Source organism: Euleptes europaea, chromosome 7 (genome assembly GCF_029931775.1).
Source record: "Euleptes europaea isolate rEulEur1 chromosome 7, rEulEur1.hap1, whole genome shotgun sequence".
Taxonomy (NCBI): Eukaryota; Metazoa; Chordata; class Lepidosauria; order Squamata; family Sphaerodactylidae; genus Euleptes; species Euleptes europaea.
Genome location: NC_079318.1, coordinates 31,656,074 through 31,673,476, shown reverse-complemented (window position 1 = coordinate 31,673,476; position 17,403 = coordinate 31,656,074). Strand labels below are relative to the sequence as shown.

Sequence of the window (17,403 nt, the reverse complement as noted above, 5' to 3'; positions counted from 1 at the left end):
GGTATACATCAGTATACACAAGCATACAAATAGGATGAGGGGGAAGGTATTACAAAGCCAAGCTAGAAGACCCAGTATTGCAAAACGTAGGTGTATTACATTACAGAGCACAGGTAAATATGAAATCCAGTCAAAATAATCCATTAAGAGTGGATGTGGACCATTCCAAACTGTTCATCTTATCCTGCCAATTCATCAGCAGAGGGACAATCCATTTATGTAAACTTAACATTATTAAGGTTGTGCCATAAGTGGTTATCTTATTACAGGAAGCAGTTATTCATCAAGGCTGACATGGTATTACAATACCTTCAAATCTACATTTTGATGTAACAGTTCCTGAGGTTGCCAGCATAGTCTTTCCTAGATTCATTTGATTAACATTTATGCAGGAATCAGGATCGCTTTTGCATAATTCTGTATATTTGCATTGTTTAACTGTGTATTCATGATTAGATCTCAAATAGGATGAAGGGTTTCAGAGGATCTGGTTTTGTTGCTAGTGTTTTCTTATTGTGTTTATATTTTTATGGATTTACATTCTCTTTTGCTCTTTAGACTTTGATTCATTTATTCCATTCTTTACGCTTGGGGACCAACAGGTCATAAGTAAAACAAATTCAGTACACTCCATAATACATAAATAACCAAACATACAAAAAGATAATATCTAAACAGTACAGTTAAAAAGAGGTATAATTAAAAACCATAGATAATTTTTTTGCCACATTGAGAGTTACATTTGGGTTGGTATCAGCCAATAATTTTTCAACTATATCTTGCTTTAGGGCAGGTCCCCACCTCCAAATGTATATTTAGACTCCCTGTCATGCTTGTCTACTTGTCACGCTTGTTGACATTATGATGCTCTGCTGTATTGTTTGTTTCATACTTGAAATTTAGTATTAACAACACAGAAATGTTCCATTGCATGTAATCTGCTACCCTTCAAATTACATGGGCTACTGAAGACTGATCAGTTTATTTAGACAGAAAAGGTAGGTGTCCTCATAATTCAGATTAATATACATCTGTCACACCACAAGCAAATACTAATGCTATGGTAGATAGCTGCCAGAAAAGCAAAGATGGATCAGTGTCAGCCAGTTCCTTGCTGACTTAAATAAAAGTATAACTGAATGCAAATGTGTGTGTGTAAAGTACCATTGAAACCATCTCTGTTAGTCTTTTGCCATGAAAACCCCAAAAAAGGGGTCGCCATAAATCGGCTGCGACTTGACAGCACTTTACACACACAAAGTGCCATTGAGTCGCAGATGACTTATAGCAAACTCAGCAAGAGGCTTTCAAGGCAAGTAAGAAGCAGAGGTGGTTTGCCATTGCCTTCCTCTGCAGAGTCTTCCTTGGTGGTCTCCATTCCAAGTACCGACCTGCTTAGCTTCTGATATCTGAGGAGATCGGGCTATACCATGCTGCCTTGTACCTATTAGCTTGCCCGTTATCAATCAGCCAAAGTTTAGAAGAAACAGATGGCATTTGAAAATACCATGCACACTGCACTACAACTCCCTGTCTGCAAAGATAATAGCATCATCCACACAGCCACAGACAAATTCTCCTCCTGCTGCATGCAGACAAGGGAGACATTGCTGCTGTGGTCGTAGAGGGGTAGCCAGAGGAGATGCACCTTTTGATTGTTTGAAGAAGCTCAGCCTTGTTCCCACTGAGAGAGAAGCCTGGAGGCAAGGCACTTTTTGATTGGTGTCTCCCTCTTTCCTATTCCCCCACCATCCCAGCAGGAGCCTACCCAGTGTAGTTGCAAGTCAAGTAGCCTTTATTGGCATAAGATAAAGTGTATAAAAGCAAATACATAAAATCCGTACAGTACAAGAAACTCCATCGTTTTTACAGTAAAATCAATTAAGGTGCATTAGACAATTTAACAGTACTAGGCCAGCATTATTTGGTGCACAAGCACTCACGTTCTTGAATTGCGAACTGTAAGAATCTTGCCACCAATTCAATTTTTATGGGGTCCTGGGTGGTCATGAGGAAAGACACCTTAATTTTGGCAGGTAACCATCCCGTCCACAAATAATGGGTCAATAAATTGAGAACGGCCCCTAGAATAAAATGAGCAGTTAAGGAGGACATGGGAAACTGATTCTATTTTGCCCTCCCCGCAAGGACAGGCCCTATCCCTATATGAGACCTTATTGAATCTTCCGTAGAGCAAGGCGGAAGGAAGGGCATTAAATCTAGAAAGCATGTAAGCCCTTCTCTGTTGGGGATCAGTTAAGCATGAGAGGTAGTATGCTAAGGACTGATTATATGTCCCGGGCTTCCAGTGTATAGGGGAGCATCTACTGCAGGCCGCTCCTCTAAGCTCCTGCAGATCTATATCCAAAAGCCTGTTCTTAATCAGCTCAAAAGCTTATTTCTCTGTGAGGCAGAGCAAAGAGTCCAAGGGGATTCCAATTGATCTAATTTTGCTTTCGATATAATTTGTCCGACTAGCACGTTCAAATTCTGATAGCATATGATGGGCAAAGCTGTTGAACTCTGGTTTAAAATGCCAGTGTAACCAGAATTTGGTTGTCATGAGCCAGGCTCTGGTTTCCAAACGCATTTGGTTTGTCAGTGTAGTTGCAGTAGCAGCAGTCGCGCTACCAGGGAGGAGGGAAGGGAATGCGGGAGGGGGAGGTGCCTTGTAAAGGATTTCAGAGGTAATGAGGCGGCTGTGCTGAGGGTGAGGAAAGAGATCTGTTCTCTCACAGGCAGGTGTGCAATGAGGAGGGAGAACGCCACTGCTTCCCCTAGATCTTGGATTGCTGGGAGAGGGAATGCCACTACCACCACTGAGGTGGCAAAGTCACTGGGTGGTCAGAGGAGGTGGCCTTCTCTTCCATCTTCCAAATATCTGGCATTTGAGAGTTCTCTGTTGAAAACAGCTCTATGGAATCCAGAGACACTTTCAGCAGGCCATGCCATATCTGGGAAATCTCACTTTTGGGCATGTCCGTAGTTAATCTACCATCAATCACACTAGTCTGTGTCTCCTAATCATACACCAGTGTGGATAATTGAAGCTTGGTCAGTACTAATTCTCCCTCACCAGAACTAGTACTGATATAACACCCTTTAAAGTTAAGCCTTACCACCGGGGGTGGGGGGACAGACAAGTTCCAGGGGTCTCACAGAAGTGTTCATGTTCTCACTAAGAGCCTAGAGCTATGTCTGCTAGCACAAAATGACTTTTCTAAAAGCACTTACTTTGGGTGGGTCTAAGACCATTTCCCATAGGTCAGAGGTGAATGAGCATGTTGATAGAGGGGTCACATGGCCATACTTGGCATTTCCCAGTGATGGTTACCCATTTCCTGGGAGGGGTTAGGCAAATCATTTCTGGTGAAGTGGAAGGGGTGTGGTCTACTCAGAGTACTTCCTGTGATGTGGAGTGGGGTGGCCTTCTCAAGGCACTTCCCTTATGTAACAGGGGCATTGCCGAATATGTGAATTACCCAATTAATCTGCAAGATTACTCAGTGTGTGTGTTACTGTGTGTGTGTGTGTGAAGTGTCACTAAGCTGCTTCCGACTTATGGTGACCCTATGAATTAATGACCTCCAAAATGTCCTGTCATTGACAGCCTTGCTCAGGTCTTGCAAACTGAGGGCCATGGGTTGATTAATTGAGTCAACCCATCTCATGTTGGGTCTTCCTCTTTTCCTGCTGCCTTCAGTCCCTGTACTACATACAGTATATAACAGTCAGTATAATCTGGATAGCCCGGGCTAGCCTGATCTCATCAGCTCTCAGAAGCTAAGCAGAGGCATCAACCCTGGCAAGTATTTGGATGGAAGACCTCCAAGGAATACCAGGGTCGTCACGCAGAGGCAGGCAATGGCAAACTTGAGAGTGTGAGGGAATGTCTGTCTTTGAACATGTGCAGAATGAATCACCAAATATAAGTGTTTATACTCGATTCTCCTGAAAATCTAGAATTAGAGCTAAAGGACTAAAGATGGCATAGTGTCTAGGCAGTCCACTCTTTACCACAGAAAAAGGGCTGGGGGGAGATGTATATAAATCTGAGCCAAGAAATCAATTTTAATAATTAAAGCACTAGCCAGGATTCAGTAGCAAGGTATCTGCTTCGCATGTAGAAAGTCCCAGGTTCGATCCCCAGCATCTCCAGTTGAAAGGATCAGGTAGCAGCTGATTTGAAAGACTTGCACCTGAGACAATGGAAACCTGCCACTAGAGTAGATGATGCTTGAGAGACAGTGGCTTGACCGAGCAGAAGGCAGCTCATTTGTTCATATCTTTCTATACATTTTTATCCTGCTCTTCCTCCAAGGACCCCAGGTAAGGTTTTTGTCCTGCAGGGTTCCTGACTGGCCATGCAGATTTTTAAAAAGTTGTTTTGGCTGCAACTGCCACCACAGCATAAGGATCCACACTGTGTGACTGAAGGTAAACTGTTAGTATGCCAGAAAATATTTTTAAACAATATGTTCATTTTGAAAAGTATCTCACCTAACAGAGGTTCTCCCTAAAATGTTACTATTAGAGTAATGCATGACATTTGCCCCCGGCATTCTGTGGTTGGCTCTGCTGCCTGCGGCAGTCATTTTATGGTTGTGCCCACCACCCTGTGTCAAAACTCCAAAGGTGCCCACAGACTCAAAAAGGTTGTGGACCTTGACTTAAGAGATGCCCTTAGGAATTATTTGGTGACTGCATGACATTGCTTAAAAACAAAACAAGAATGACCAGTGTTTCTTAAACAAATCCTTCATTTTAAGAAAGCACTAGATATTAGCTGGGGAAGCTGTCATGAGCCAGTACAAAACAAAATAATCTTGCAAAGACAGTCCAAGACTAAATTCTTGGCAGGCTAATTCCCATGTTATATCTTTAGAAAGCAGTCCAAAGGAACATAAAAAATAACACTCAAACAATGGAGGAAGCATCTTTTATACCTCTATAGAGTAAGTAAAGGTCATTCTCACCCCACAATCGCATGACCAGAAAAAACGCACAAAAATACCTGTTCCAGACTAGTTCTTCTCCCTCTTAGTTTCCCACTCTTTAAGTTCTTTAGTTCAACCATCAGGCTACTGGACCATCACCCTTTCTCCCAGAATCAGGTAAGGTTAGGGTTCCCAACTGCCGGGAAAATGGGATGGCATCGTGGTTAAAAGCAGCGGACTCTAATCTGGAGAACTGGGTTTGATACTTCATTCTTACTGCTAGGTGAACTCGGGCCAGCCACAGTTCTCTCAGAACTCTCTCATCCCACACAGAGGCAGGCAATTTTTTTTTGTTTCATCCGGTGTTCCTGGTGAGAGCCAGCGTGGTGTAGTGTATAAGAACAGTGGGGCACTTTAATCTGGAGAACCGGGTTTGATTCCCCACTCCTCCACATGAGCGGTGGATGCTAATCTGGTGAACCGGGTTGGTTTCCCCACTCCTACACACAAAGCCAGCTGGGCGACCTTGGGCTGGTCACAGCTCTCTTAGAGCTTTCTCAGCCCCACCTACCTCACAGGGTGTCTGTTGTGGGGAGGGGAAGGAAAAGTGATTGTAAGCTGGTTTGATTCTCCCTTAAGTGGTAGAGAAAGTCAGCATATAAAAACCAACTCTTCTTCTTCGGTGGTTCTTCCTTCCTGCCCTGTTTTTAATTGTTGTTTTTACGTATGCATATTTTATTGCATTGTATGTGTATTTTAATTTTGGTTTTAATTGTTTGAATAATGTATTTGTTGTTCGGTTTTAATTGTTTTTAAGATGTGCTTTATTGTGTATGTTTTTAACCTGTTGGCTGCTTTGGTGGTCCTGATGAGGGCAGAATTGAACCCAGTAGCCGCTGGGCAGCCAAGGAGAGGCTATGAAAGGGGTGTAATAAGAGCACTCTGTCTGATCCTGATAAAAACTGAGTTGCAGCTTTCTACTCCAACTGGAGTCTCCAAAGAAGATAGTATCAGGAGGGTCACCATGTTGGTTTGCAGCAGAAAAACAATATTTGAGTCAGATAGCGCCTTAAAGACCAACAAGATTTCCTTAATTTTTCAAGGGTCAAAGCTCCCTTTGCCGGATATCATCAGGGATCTGACAAAGGGAGCTTTGACTCTCATAAGAACATAAGAAAAACCCTGCTGGATCAGACCAAGGCTCATCAAGTCCAGCAGTCTGTTCACACAATGGCCAACCAAGTGCCTCTAGGAAGCCCACAGACAAGACGACTGCAGCAGCACCATCCTGCCTGTGATCCACAGCACCTAATATATCCTGGAGATAATAGGTATGCATCATGACTAGTATCCATTTTAACTAGTAGCCATGAATACCCCTCTCCTCCATGAACATGTCCACTCCCCTCTTCAAGCTTTCCAAGTTGGGAGCCATCAGCACATCCTGAGGCTTTTGAAACCCGATTTCAAAGAGGTGCTTGCCTCACTTGTGGGGAACTGGGCCACTTTGCAGCAGTCTGCCCACATCGCCCTGAACCCTTTCGTCCCAGCATGACAGCCCGAGTTAGAGGACGACCTCAACGCAGAGGCACCGCGGCCACCCGCAGCGCAGCGCCGGGAAGACCCACACCCTCTGCACTTCACATTGAGGACTCATCTATCCTTCCTACATCGAATGACCCCGCCGGGTCCCGGATTACAAGTGCCCCATTGGGGGACAACTTTCCTTCTTCTGACGAAGAGAACCCATGGAATTCTACAGCTTTAAACCTGGAATCCCCCCTTGATTTGTCAAAAAACGGCTCCCGTCTGTGGTGAGTGGAGCGTCTCCACAGACCTCTGCAGAATCTCCTGCTAAACCGAAAGCTCCCACTAAAGTAAAGGAAGTAGAAACCACCGTTTATGTGGACGCAGTTTTACAACACTATGAAGGTGGTCCCCAACTACCCGTTAAGGCACTCATTGACTCCGGTTGCGGTCGCATTCTCATCAATGAGGCCACATTTGCAGCACTCAAAGTCAAGTCCGAGGCTTTACCAGCCCCCGTCCAATTTGCCCAAATGGATGGGAGCCATTTCAAGGGGGGCCCAGTTGATCATCGCACTATAGGGGTGGCGATGGGTATTGGCTCCCACTGGGAGCAAATAGACTTTACCATAGCCCCTATCCGATTTGAAGTGGTCCTGGGAATTAACTGGATTAAAGGTCATAGTCCCAGTATAGACTGGGAGACGAACACTATCTCCTTTGCCAACCCCAAATGCGATCAGCACCGACAGCAAGTTGCGGTGCTGTCTCCACCCGCTCCAGCATTAACCTCCGATGTCCCATCACCGCTGTCCCTACCTGATGTATACCAGGACTTTGCGGATGTCTTTAACATTAAAGAATGTGATGCCTTACCCCCCCCCACCGGGCCACTGACTGTGCTATTGAGGTGGTGAAGGACTGCACATTAACCAAGAGTAAGATTTACCCTATGAGCGCTTCCGAGCGCACTGTACTACGGGACTTTTTGGACAAAAACCTTGCCAGAGGGTTCATTCGCCCATCGAATGCTCCCAACTCAGCCCCCGCGTTTTTCGTCCGAAAAAAGGAGGGCGACCTACGCCTCTGCATTGACTTCCGAAAACTCAATGCAGTTACTCAAGCCAACGCCTATCCTATACCGCTAATTTCAGATATTTTGGGGCAACTACAAGAGGGACGTATATTCTCCAAATTGGACCTAGTAGAAGCCTACTACCGCGTCCATATCCGCGAGGGGGACGAACCCCTCACTGCCTTCTCTAGCTGTTTTGGAATGTTTGAATTCCTTGTGATGCCCTTCGGGTTAAAAGGTGCCCCGGGGGTCTTCATGCAACTCATCAACGAAATCCTCCATGATTTACTGTACCGCGGAGTGGTAGTTTATTTGGATGACATTCTTATTTATTCAAAAACCATGGATGAGCACGTCACTTTGGTCCGAGAAGTTCTGCACCGTCTGCGCAATCACCAACTCTTTGCAAAGTTGGCTAAATGCGAATTTCACCAGAGCAAAATAACTTTCTTGGGATATATAATCTCCCACCATGGCCTTAGCATGGACCCGGCCAAGGTCCAATCCGTCCTCGATTGGACTCCTCCCTCCAACCGCAAGCAAGTACAACAGTTTCTGGGCTTTGCTAATTTCTACCGCGGATTTATCCCTAACTTCGCCCAAATAGCGCTGCCCATCACCGACCTTCTGAAAACCAAGGGTAAAGGGAGCTCTGCTACATTACCCTCCGCTAAGATACTGTGGACTGATCAATGCCAGACCGCCTTTGTAGCCCTCAAACGCCTTTTCACGTCGGAACCTGTGCTACGGCACCCAGACCCAAATCGAATGTTCATTGTACAAGTCGATGCCTCCGACGTAGCTATGGGAGGGGCCCTGCTCCAAAGAGGACCAGATGGTCTCCTTCACACCTGCGCTTACTTCTCAAAGAAATTTGCGCACTCCCAATTGAACTGGCCCATTTGGGAGAAAGACGCCTCAGCCGTTCACCATGCACTTACTCTATGGCGACAATTCCTGGAAGGGTCTAAAGTCCCCTTCGAAGTTTGGACTGATCACAAGAATCTAGCCGCCCTCACAGGAACCCATAAGTTATCCGCGAAACAACAGCGTTGGGCGGAATTCTTTGCTCAGTTTCGTTTTGTCCTGAAACATGTCCCTGGAAAACAAAACGTTCTCGCAGATGCTCTCTCCCGGTTGCCTCAATACCCGGCGAAACTCGATCGGCCAACAGACTCTTTATTTACGCCCGCGCAAAAAGAAGCCCTGCCCGTACTGGCTGTACAAACTCGATCCCAGACGCTGCCCCAGCGGAAGCACACGATAGCCGGTGCGCAAGCTCCTCCAGCCCTACCTGCCGCCCAGCTGCCCCCACAACGGAAACACACGATAGCCGGCGTTCCAGCTCCTCCAACCCAACCGGCCGCCCAGCCGCCTGCAGTCTGCACACCACCGCACGTAAGCGCTTCCCCCTCGTCAACCCCCATAACTGCTCCTACTACCACCGTAAACAAGGGGGGGGGTTCCCATCTCCGAATCTTTCTTAAATTCCCTTCAGGAACAATGCCTTATGGAACGCTCTGCTCAAACCCTGCCTCCTGGTGTAATCGAACAAGGAGGCTTTTGGTACAAAGACTCAAAATTGTATGTGCCCAAAGCGCTCCGAAAAGACGTCTTACACTTGGCTCATGGAGTAAAAACAGCTGGACACTTTGGGTTCCTAAAGACCCTTCACCTGTTGCGCAGACAATTTTGGTGGGGGGGAATGCGTTCTGACATTGACTCTTTTATTCGCAGCTGTCCTGTTTGCGCCACAGTCAAACGATCTCAAGGCAAGCCCCCAGGACTACTGCAACCACTTGAAATACCCAGCAAACCCTGGGAAGTGATTGCTATGGATTTTATGACGGATCTCCCTCTCAGCGGGGGAAAAACTGTGTTATGGGTTATCACTGACTTATTTTCTAAGCAAATACATTTGGTTCCATGTGCGGGGATCCCCTCCGCTCAGAAGTTGGCCCGCCTCTTCGTGTCACATGTCTTTAGACTACATTCGTTTCCGCGCAAGATAATCTGCGACCGCGGAAGTAGTTTCGTTGCTAAGTTTTGGAAAGCTTTTCTCAAATTGGTGGGGGTGGAGCAGGGGTTGTCTAGTGCATACCATCCCCAAACGGATGGTCAAACCGAACGTGTCAATGCTGTACTTGAATGCTATTTGCGCTGTTATGTCAATTACCACCAAGATGACTGGGTGGAACTGTTGCCTTTTGCAGAATATGCCTACAATAATGCTGTACATCAGTCCACAGGTTTCAGCCCGTTTTATGCGGTGTATGGACAGGACTTCGGTCCTATCACCCCAATAGAAGGATTAGAGGGGGAGGGGGATGCCGACATTGCCTCTTGGGCACACACCCTCCGTACAACATGGCCCTGGCTGGTTAGCAACCTAGACCGAGCCAAGCGCAAATACAAGGCGCAGGCCGACAAGCATCGTTCCCCCGGTAGGGACCTGCAAGTGGGTAACCTGGTATACCTTTCCACCAAGAACCTGCGCTCCACCCGTCCGTGCCATAAGCTCAATGCTAAATACATTGGCCCATTTCCCATCATCCGCCTCATAAATCCTGTCACAGTGGAACTGTCTCTCCCCAAAACTCTGAGACGTGTACACCCCGTTTTCCATATCAGCCTTCTAAAGCCCCATGTTGCTTCCCCACAATGGCACCCGGAGCCGCCTCCTGAACAGCCCATAATGGTGGGGGGGGGAGAGGAACATTTCGAAGTCTCCAAAATCCTCGATTCCCGCATACACCACGGGACCTTGCAATACCTGATCCGCTGGAAACACTTCCCCCCTGCCTATGACGAATGGGTTCGCGCACGGGATGTCTCCGCCCCCAAACTCGTCAACGCTTTTCACAATACCTACCCAGACAGACCAGCCCCCTTGCCGGATGGGAGGGGGCCTTAAGGGGAACAGGATGTCAGGCTGTTATCTCGGTTTAGATGTTTCCTTTCGTTTCTCTGCTGAACCGTCCAGACTTCAAGGACGGCTACACATACCAAAGCCTGGGAACGCCATCCCTGGGAAATAATGCTCTGTTTATGCTTTGTAATCTCCCGCCTTTTCTCTGCCTTATATTTCCAAATAACGGGCAAGACAAACCATAGCTGTCATCTTGCTTTCAATGCACTGTATTGCCTATTTGACCAGTAAAGCCATCTGCTTGGAATCTGATTGTCTCTGTGGTGATTTCTGGTTCGATGGGTCAAGAGCTCACAGGCAGGGAGTTCCACAATTTAACTATGTGTTGCGTGAAGAAACACTTCCTTTTATCAGTTTTGAATTTCTCACCCTCCAGCTTCAGCAGATGACCCCACGTTCTAGTATTATGAGAGAGGGAGAAAAGCTTTTCCCTGTCCACTCTCTCCAAACCATGCATAATTTTATAGACCTTTGTCATGTCTCCCTTTAGCCGCCTTCTTTCTCTCAAAAGCTGATACCCTGAAAATCTTGTTGGTCTTCAGGCGCTATTTGACTGGAATCTTGGAATCGATGACAAGGGGTGTAGAGTGCATCATTGTAATCTAGTCTTAATGTTTCCATGGCATGGATCCAGGTGGACAGATCAGCCAAGTCAAGGGAGGGAGGAGGGCCATCTTCTATGCTAAACTTAAGTTGAAAGAAAGTATATTTTTGTGGCTGCATTAACTTGCTTCTCCAGCAGTAATGCGGGGGCCAGTATAGCTCCTAGCATCTTAACCCGGTCAGCTGGATCTCATCAAAAGTTGGCAGCACCATGTCCCTCAAGACCTCAGGCTTCCCAACTGTAAACTGCGTAACAACTGCTACTAAGAAACAATAAAGGCAGAGTAAGAGAACTATACTGTGGAGCCTGCCTCTTTTTCTTTTATTTTTCTCAGCCTTTTCTGTCCATTTCTGGCTGTGTGTGGCTTAATACAAATCAAACTGATTGGAAAAGGTTGCTGTCGTTTCATAAAAATATTACACCACATACACTTTTGAGTATATGCAGTCTTTAAAAGATCCCAACATATTGGCCATTAATGCACGGTTCGATCCAACTTACCTTGTTCCTTTGTTGTCGCACCTTTTGTGGAACCAAATTCAAAAAATTAAATGTATGGCCGCAGCCGCTCTGCACTCCTCCACCACGCCGTCTCCCAGGTGGAGGAGAGGGGAAGCCAGCAGGTGGAGGCGAAAGCGACTCGGGTCGCTCTGCTATTGTCCCAGGCTGCAGATGGGAGAGGGGGAGAGTGAGGGTACGGGGTCCGAGGGGATTGAAGGGTGCCGCTGTTGCTGCTGCCATTAGGCCGGCCCAAGCAGCTTCCTCAGGCGGGGAGTCGAAGTTAAATGCTCCGGCAAACTCTCACTTTTGCGGCGCATTTAAACTTTAAGTTGTGATAAAACAAGAACAGCAAAACACGAGGAAGTATCGGAAGTGGGCAGGTCGAACACGCAGGCTGGAGACGGCCATGCATGTGGACTAAGGAGAATCGTTACATGCCCAGGAGATTCACGGGACAAGACGGCCATGTGTTAATGGCCTCAGATTGCCCTGCCTGGATAGCCCAGGTTAGTCTGATCTCATCAGATCCGGTAAGGCAAGCAGTGTCGACCCCGTCAGTATTTGGAAAGGACACCACCCAGAAATACCAGGGTCAACCGGCAATGGCAAACCACCTTTAAACGTCTCTTGCCTCGAAAACACCAGGATCGCCGTAAGTAAGGTTGCCAGGTCCCTATTCGCTACCAGTGGGAGGTTTTTGGGGCAGAGCTTGAGGAGGGCGGGGTTTGGGGAGGGGAGGGATTTCAATGCCGTAGAGTCCAATTGCCGAAGCGGCCATTTTCTCCAGGGGAACTGATCTCTATTGGCTAGAGATCAGTTGTAATAGCGGGAAATCTTCAGCTAGTACCTGGAGGTTGCACAAAAGCCAACACAGAAGGTCTGCTTACCTGTTACTCTTACCTGTGAACAAGAATAAGAAGATTACTATCAAGACTGTTTTTGAATGTTTAGAGCTAACTTGAATGGTTTTGGAATTCTTCATGGCATGGCTGTAGTTCTCAATAGTCACGGCTGTGCATTTTGATGCAGATGTTTTGCACTCATTGTTAATATCAACTTTTTGTGCAGCTGTAAGGTTTCCGTAGCCTTTTTGTGTTGGCTTTTGAGCAACTACAGTTTCTACACAGAGGTGTCGTTCTTTTTTGTCAGTACCTGGAGGCTGGCAACCCTAGCCATAAATCAGCTGCGACTTGAGGGCAAAAACTGACGTGGGAGCAAGTGGATTAACATGTCTCCAGAACACACCACCAGAACTCTTGCTTTATAGACAACAGTGTTGTTTAATTTACAGTGCACAAATACAAAAGACAACCCATCACGTACACTTCTCTTCCTCTACTACTTCCCAACTGCACCAACACAGAGTTACATAAGCTTATATACATTCCCAGCACCTGATACCAATTAGCCCACCTGTAGACATGGCCACAGTATTACATCACCTTACTGCTTTAAACTGGTTGGATGCAGGTCACCTGGGACCATGCAAGGCTATTGCTCCCTCTTGCATCAGCTTAGATGTCCCAGATCTGACAGCTACCCGTCAGCTTTCTCTTGTCAGATTATTATGATCAACTTGATACTCTGGGCACTCCTTCTCAAGTGACTGTAATAATGTGACCAACGGTTGAAATCTGCCACTGCTCACAGCTTTAGTGAACAGATCAGCCGTGTTCTTTTCACCTGCACACTTAACAATATATACTTTATTCCTGTTTATCGCAACCACCACCGGGCGGGGATGGGTTCAATCAGGTGGGGCGCTGCACGCCTGTAGTTGTCGCCTCTTGTTGCACGAGCGCCAGGAACACTCTGCTGTAACACTTCGGCGCGGCCTGTCGGGTGGGGCGGCAGCCGAGCCGTTCTCCTCAGGCTCCCCGACGCCCCCCTCATCAGGCTATTTATTCATGGAAGGTTTCGCCTTGGAGTTGCCACTCTTTAGAGGCACTTTTCCCCCATTCCTATTCTCAGAACTCAACAATAAGCCCCCATGCAGAGTTTTGAGAATTCAGATGGGGGGAAACGTGCATCTGTAGAGTGGCAACTCCAAGGCAAAACCTTCCAGGGCGACCGACGGCGAGCTTTTCCTCGGGCCGCCGCTGGTGTCCAGCTGCAAACGATGCGTGCCGGGCATCACCAGCGCCGGGGGGGGGGGGGACGTCGCGCGGAGGGATAGCTTCCGCGGAGGGAGCCCGGCTGGGAAGGGATCGCCCCTTAGGGCGCGCGGTTGCAAAGGCGCTCGCCCCCCAAGCAGGGCCGGCGCTACCCTGAGGCGAACTAGGCCGTCGCCTAGGGCGCAGACCTCAGAGGGGCGAAGCGCTGGCCCGAGGGGCACCGTTTTAAGCGGATTAGTTTCTTGGGGCGGGGGGGGGGGGAAATGCAGCGGAAAATTTATATTTTTAACTTTAAGTACCCCAACTGGGGAAGGCCCTGGCAAACCACCCCACAAACCAAGTCTGCCTTGGCAACGTCAGGATGCGACGTCACCCCATGGGTCAGGAATGACCCGGGGCTTGCACAGGGGACCTTGACCTTTAAGTACCCCAACTGCCAAGCTTCTGCTCACGACCTGAGTTCGATCCCGACGGAAGTGGGTTTCAGGTAGCCGCTCAAAGTTGACTCAGCCTTCCGTCCTTCCATGAGTACCCAGCTTGCTGGGGGTAAAGGGAAGATGACTGGGGAAGGCCCTGGCAAACCACCCCGTAAACAAAGTCTGCCTAGTAAATGTCGGGGTGTGACGTCACCCCATGGGTCAGGAATGACCCGGTGCTTGCACAGGGGACCTTTACCTTTTTAAGTACCCCAACAGTGCAGTGGCATCTAATTAATTATATCTTACAAAAAGTTTTGTGCTTTTATTTTTTCTACAAGACATCTGTTTTTGAAAATTTGTTAGCAATGGGGGGGGCACGAGTAGTTATCCTTGCCTAGGGCGCAAAAAATGACTGGCACCGGCCCTGCTCCCAAGTAACCCAAATTTAAAAAGCAGGTAAGGGCGTCGGGCCCCAGCAAATCCTAAGCAATAGTTTTCTTGGAGCATTTGTGCACGGGAAGTTCTGCCTTGGACTTGCCGCTCTCTAGATGCGCACTTCCCCCGCCCAGATTCTCAAAACTCAACAATGAACCCCCGTGCAGAGTTTGGAGACTTCGGATGGGGGAAAACGCGCATCTAGAGAGCGGCAGTTCCAAGGCGGAACCCTCCCGTGCACAAATGGCCCAGGAGTAATCGGGCAAAAGCGCACGGGAGGTTTTACCGCTCTCTAACCGCGCATTCCCCCCCCCCTAAGCCAAATGCTCAAAACTCAACAACGAGCCCCCGTGCAGGGGGGTGAGAATTCAGAGGGGGGGGGGAGGAAACGCGCACCTGGAGAGCGGCAAAACGCAGAGGCAAAAACCTCCCGCGCGTTTTCCTGAGCGCGCGCGCAACCTGCGCTGCTTTGGCTTGGCTTCGGCCCGGGCAGCTCTGGGGGGGGGGGCGCGCGCGTTTGTGCGCGCGTGGGGGTCGGGGGGCTGGGCGCGGGGGAGCCTTTCTGCCGGGCCCGCGTGGCGCGCCGCCCGCCCCGGGGAAAGCCTGCCCAGACATTGACCCGAGCGACGGCGGGGCGGGGCAGGGGGCGGCTCGTGCCCGGCGGGGGGCTCCCCCCCGGGGGGAGGGGGGCGAGGCGGCGGGCCCTATTAATGGCAGGGGCCGCCCGCCCGCCCGTCGCGCGCGCCTGCCTGCCTGCTTCTCCCCGCCCAAAGCATGCAGTGCTCGTCGTGCCTGGTGGCGGCCCTGAGCTGCGTCCTGGTGGCCCTGGGGCTGCTGCTCCTGTGGCTCTACGGCCACACGCCGAGCCGCTACGGGAAGCACGCCGAGGAGGCGGGCGAGGAGGGGCGGCGGCGGCGGCAGCGGCGCCGCCTCCACCTGCCCGCCCGCTGCGCCTGGTTCCTGCAGGAGCTGCCCGCTTTCCTGGTGCCCGCGCTGCTCCTGGCGCTGCGCAGCCCGCCGCGCTTCGCGCCCCTCGGCTGCCGGCTGCTGGGCGGCATGTTTTGCGGCCACTACTTCCACAGGTGAGAGGGCCCGGGGCGGGGGGCGGCTGATGGGAGGCGGCGGGGCTCCTGCCGCCGCCTCTCGAGGAAGGGCTCCAAAGGAAACCGCTTAGGGCTGCTTGGCTTGGGGGGAAGGCGGCTGAGGGGAGACGGGAGGGAGGTCTGGCAAGTAGACAAGGGCAAGAGTCCGGTAGCGCCTTCAAGACGAACAACAATATTTTCTGGCAGGGTGGGAGCTTTCGTGAGCCACAGCTCGCTTCTTCAGATACTTCGTATCTGAAGAAGTGAGCTGTGGCTCACGAAAGCTCCCACCCTGCCAGAAAATATTGTTGTTCGTCTTGAAGGCGCTACCGGACTCTTGCCCTTTTCTACTACTGCAGACAGACTAACAGGGCTACCCACTGGCAGGGTATGAGCTTTCGTGAGCCACAGCTCACTTCTTCAGTAGAAGAAAAGGGCAAGAGTCCAGTAGCACCTTCAAGACGAACAAAAATATTTTCTGGCAGGGTGTGAGCTACTGGACTCTTGCTCTTTTCTACTACTGAAGAAGTGAGCTGTGGCTCACGAAAGCTCCCACCCTGCCAGAAAATATTGTTGTTCGTCTTGAAGGCGCTACCGGACTCTTGCCCTTGTCTACTACTGCAGACAGACTAACAGGGCTACCCACTGGCAGGGTATGAGCTTTCGTGAGCCACAGCTCACTTCTTCAGTAGTAGAAAAGGGCAAGAGTCCAGTAGCACCTTCAAGACGAACAAAAATATTTTCTGGCAGGGTGTGAGCTACTGGACTCTTGCTCTTTTCTACTACTGAAGAAGCGAGCTGTGGCTCACGAAAGCTCATACCCTGCCAGAAAATATTTTTGTTCGTCTTGAAGGGGCTACTGGACTCTTGCCCTTTTCTACTACTGCAGACAGACTAACAGGGCTACCCACTGTGAATTATCTTCATGGGAGGTCTATAAAGTTAGGCATGGTTTGGAGAGAGTGGACAGGGGGAAATATTAGGAACTTTAGGATGGGTTTTCTGACGGCTGGAGCAGTTCCTCAGTGGAACAGGCTTCCTCGGGAGGTGGTGAGCTCTCCTTCCCTGGAGGTTTTGAAGAAGAGGCTAGATGGCCATCTGTCAGCAATGCTGATTCTGTAACCTTAGGCAGATCAGGAGAGGGGAGGGCACCTTGGCCATCTTCTGGGCATGAAGTCTGGGTCACTGGAGGTGCAGGGTGGGGTGGGGAGGTATTTCAGAATTTCCTGCATTGTGCAGTGGGTTGGACTAGATGACCCTGGTGGTCCCTTCCAACTCTATGATTCTATGAGAAGCTTTTCTCCCTCTCGCGTAATACTAGAGTGCAGGCTCATCTGCTGAAGCTGGAGGGTGAGAGATTCAAAACGGATAAAAGGAAGTATTTCTTCATGCAACCACATAGTTAAATGTGGTTAAATTGTGGAACTCCCTTCCAACTTGGAAGGCTTGAAGAGGGGAGTGGACATGTTCATGGAGGAGCGGGGTATTCATGGCTCCTAGTTAAAATGGATACTAGTCACGATGCATACCTATTCTCTCCAGGATCAGAGGAGCATGCTGAATATATTTGGTGCTGTGGAACACAGGCAGGATAATGCTGCTGCTGTCGTCTTGTTTGGGGGCTTCCTAGAGGTACCTGGTTGGCCACTGTGTGAACATACTGATGGACTTGATTGGCCTTGGTCTGATCCAGCAGGGCTTGTCTTATGTTCTTATGTTCCATTCCTTGTAGCCAGGAGGAGGGCTGCTTTTGGCGGGGCGCTAGGAGGCTCAGTAGTGC

At 49.2% G+C, this 17,403-nt stretch overlaps 1 protein-coding gene across 1 annotated transcript in view; it reads left to right on the top strand.

Moving 5' to 3' along the window:
• Positions 1-15,303: 15,303 nt before the first annotated feature.
• SRD5A2 (steroid 5 alpha-reductase 2) overlaps positions 15,304-17,403 on the top strand; it is a 37,153-nt gene continuing 35,053 nt past the window's right edge. Inside the window, exon 1 of the mRNA XM_056853726.1 lies at positions 15,304-15,623. Coding sequence (XP_056709704.1) covers positions 15,316-15,623 — 308 coding nt within the window. The 5' untranslated portion in view covers positions 15,304-15,315. The remainder of the gene's footprint in view (positions 15,624-17,403) is intronic.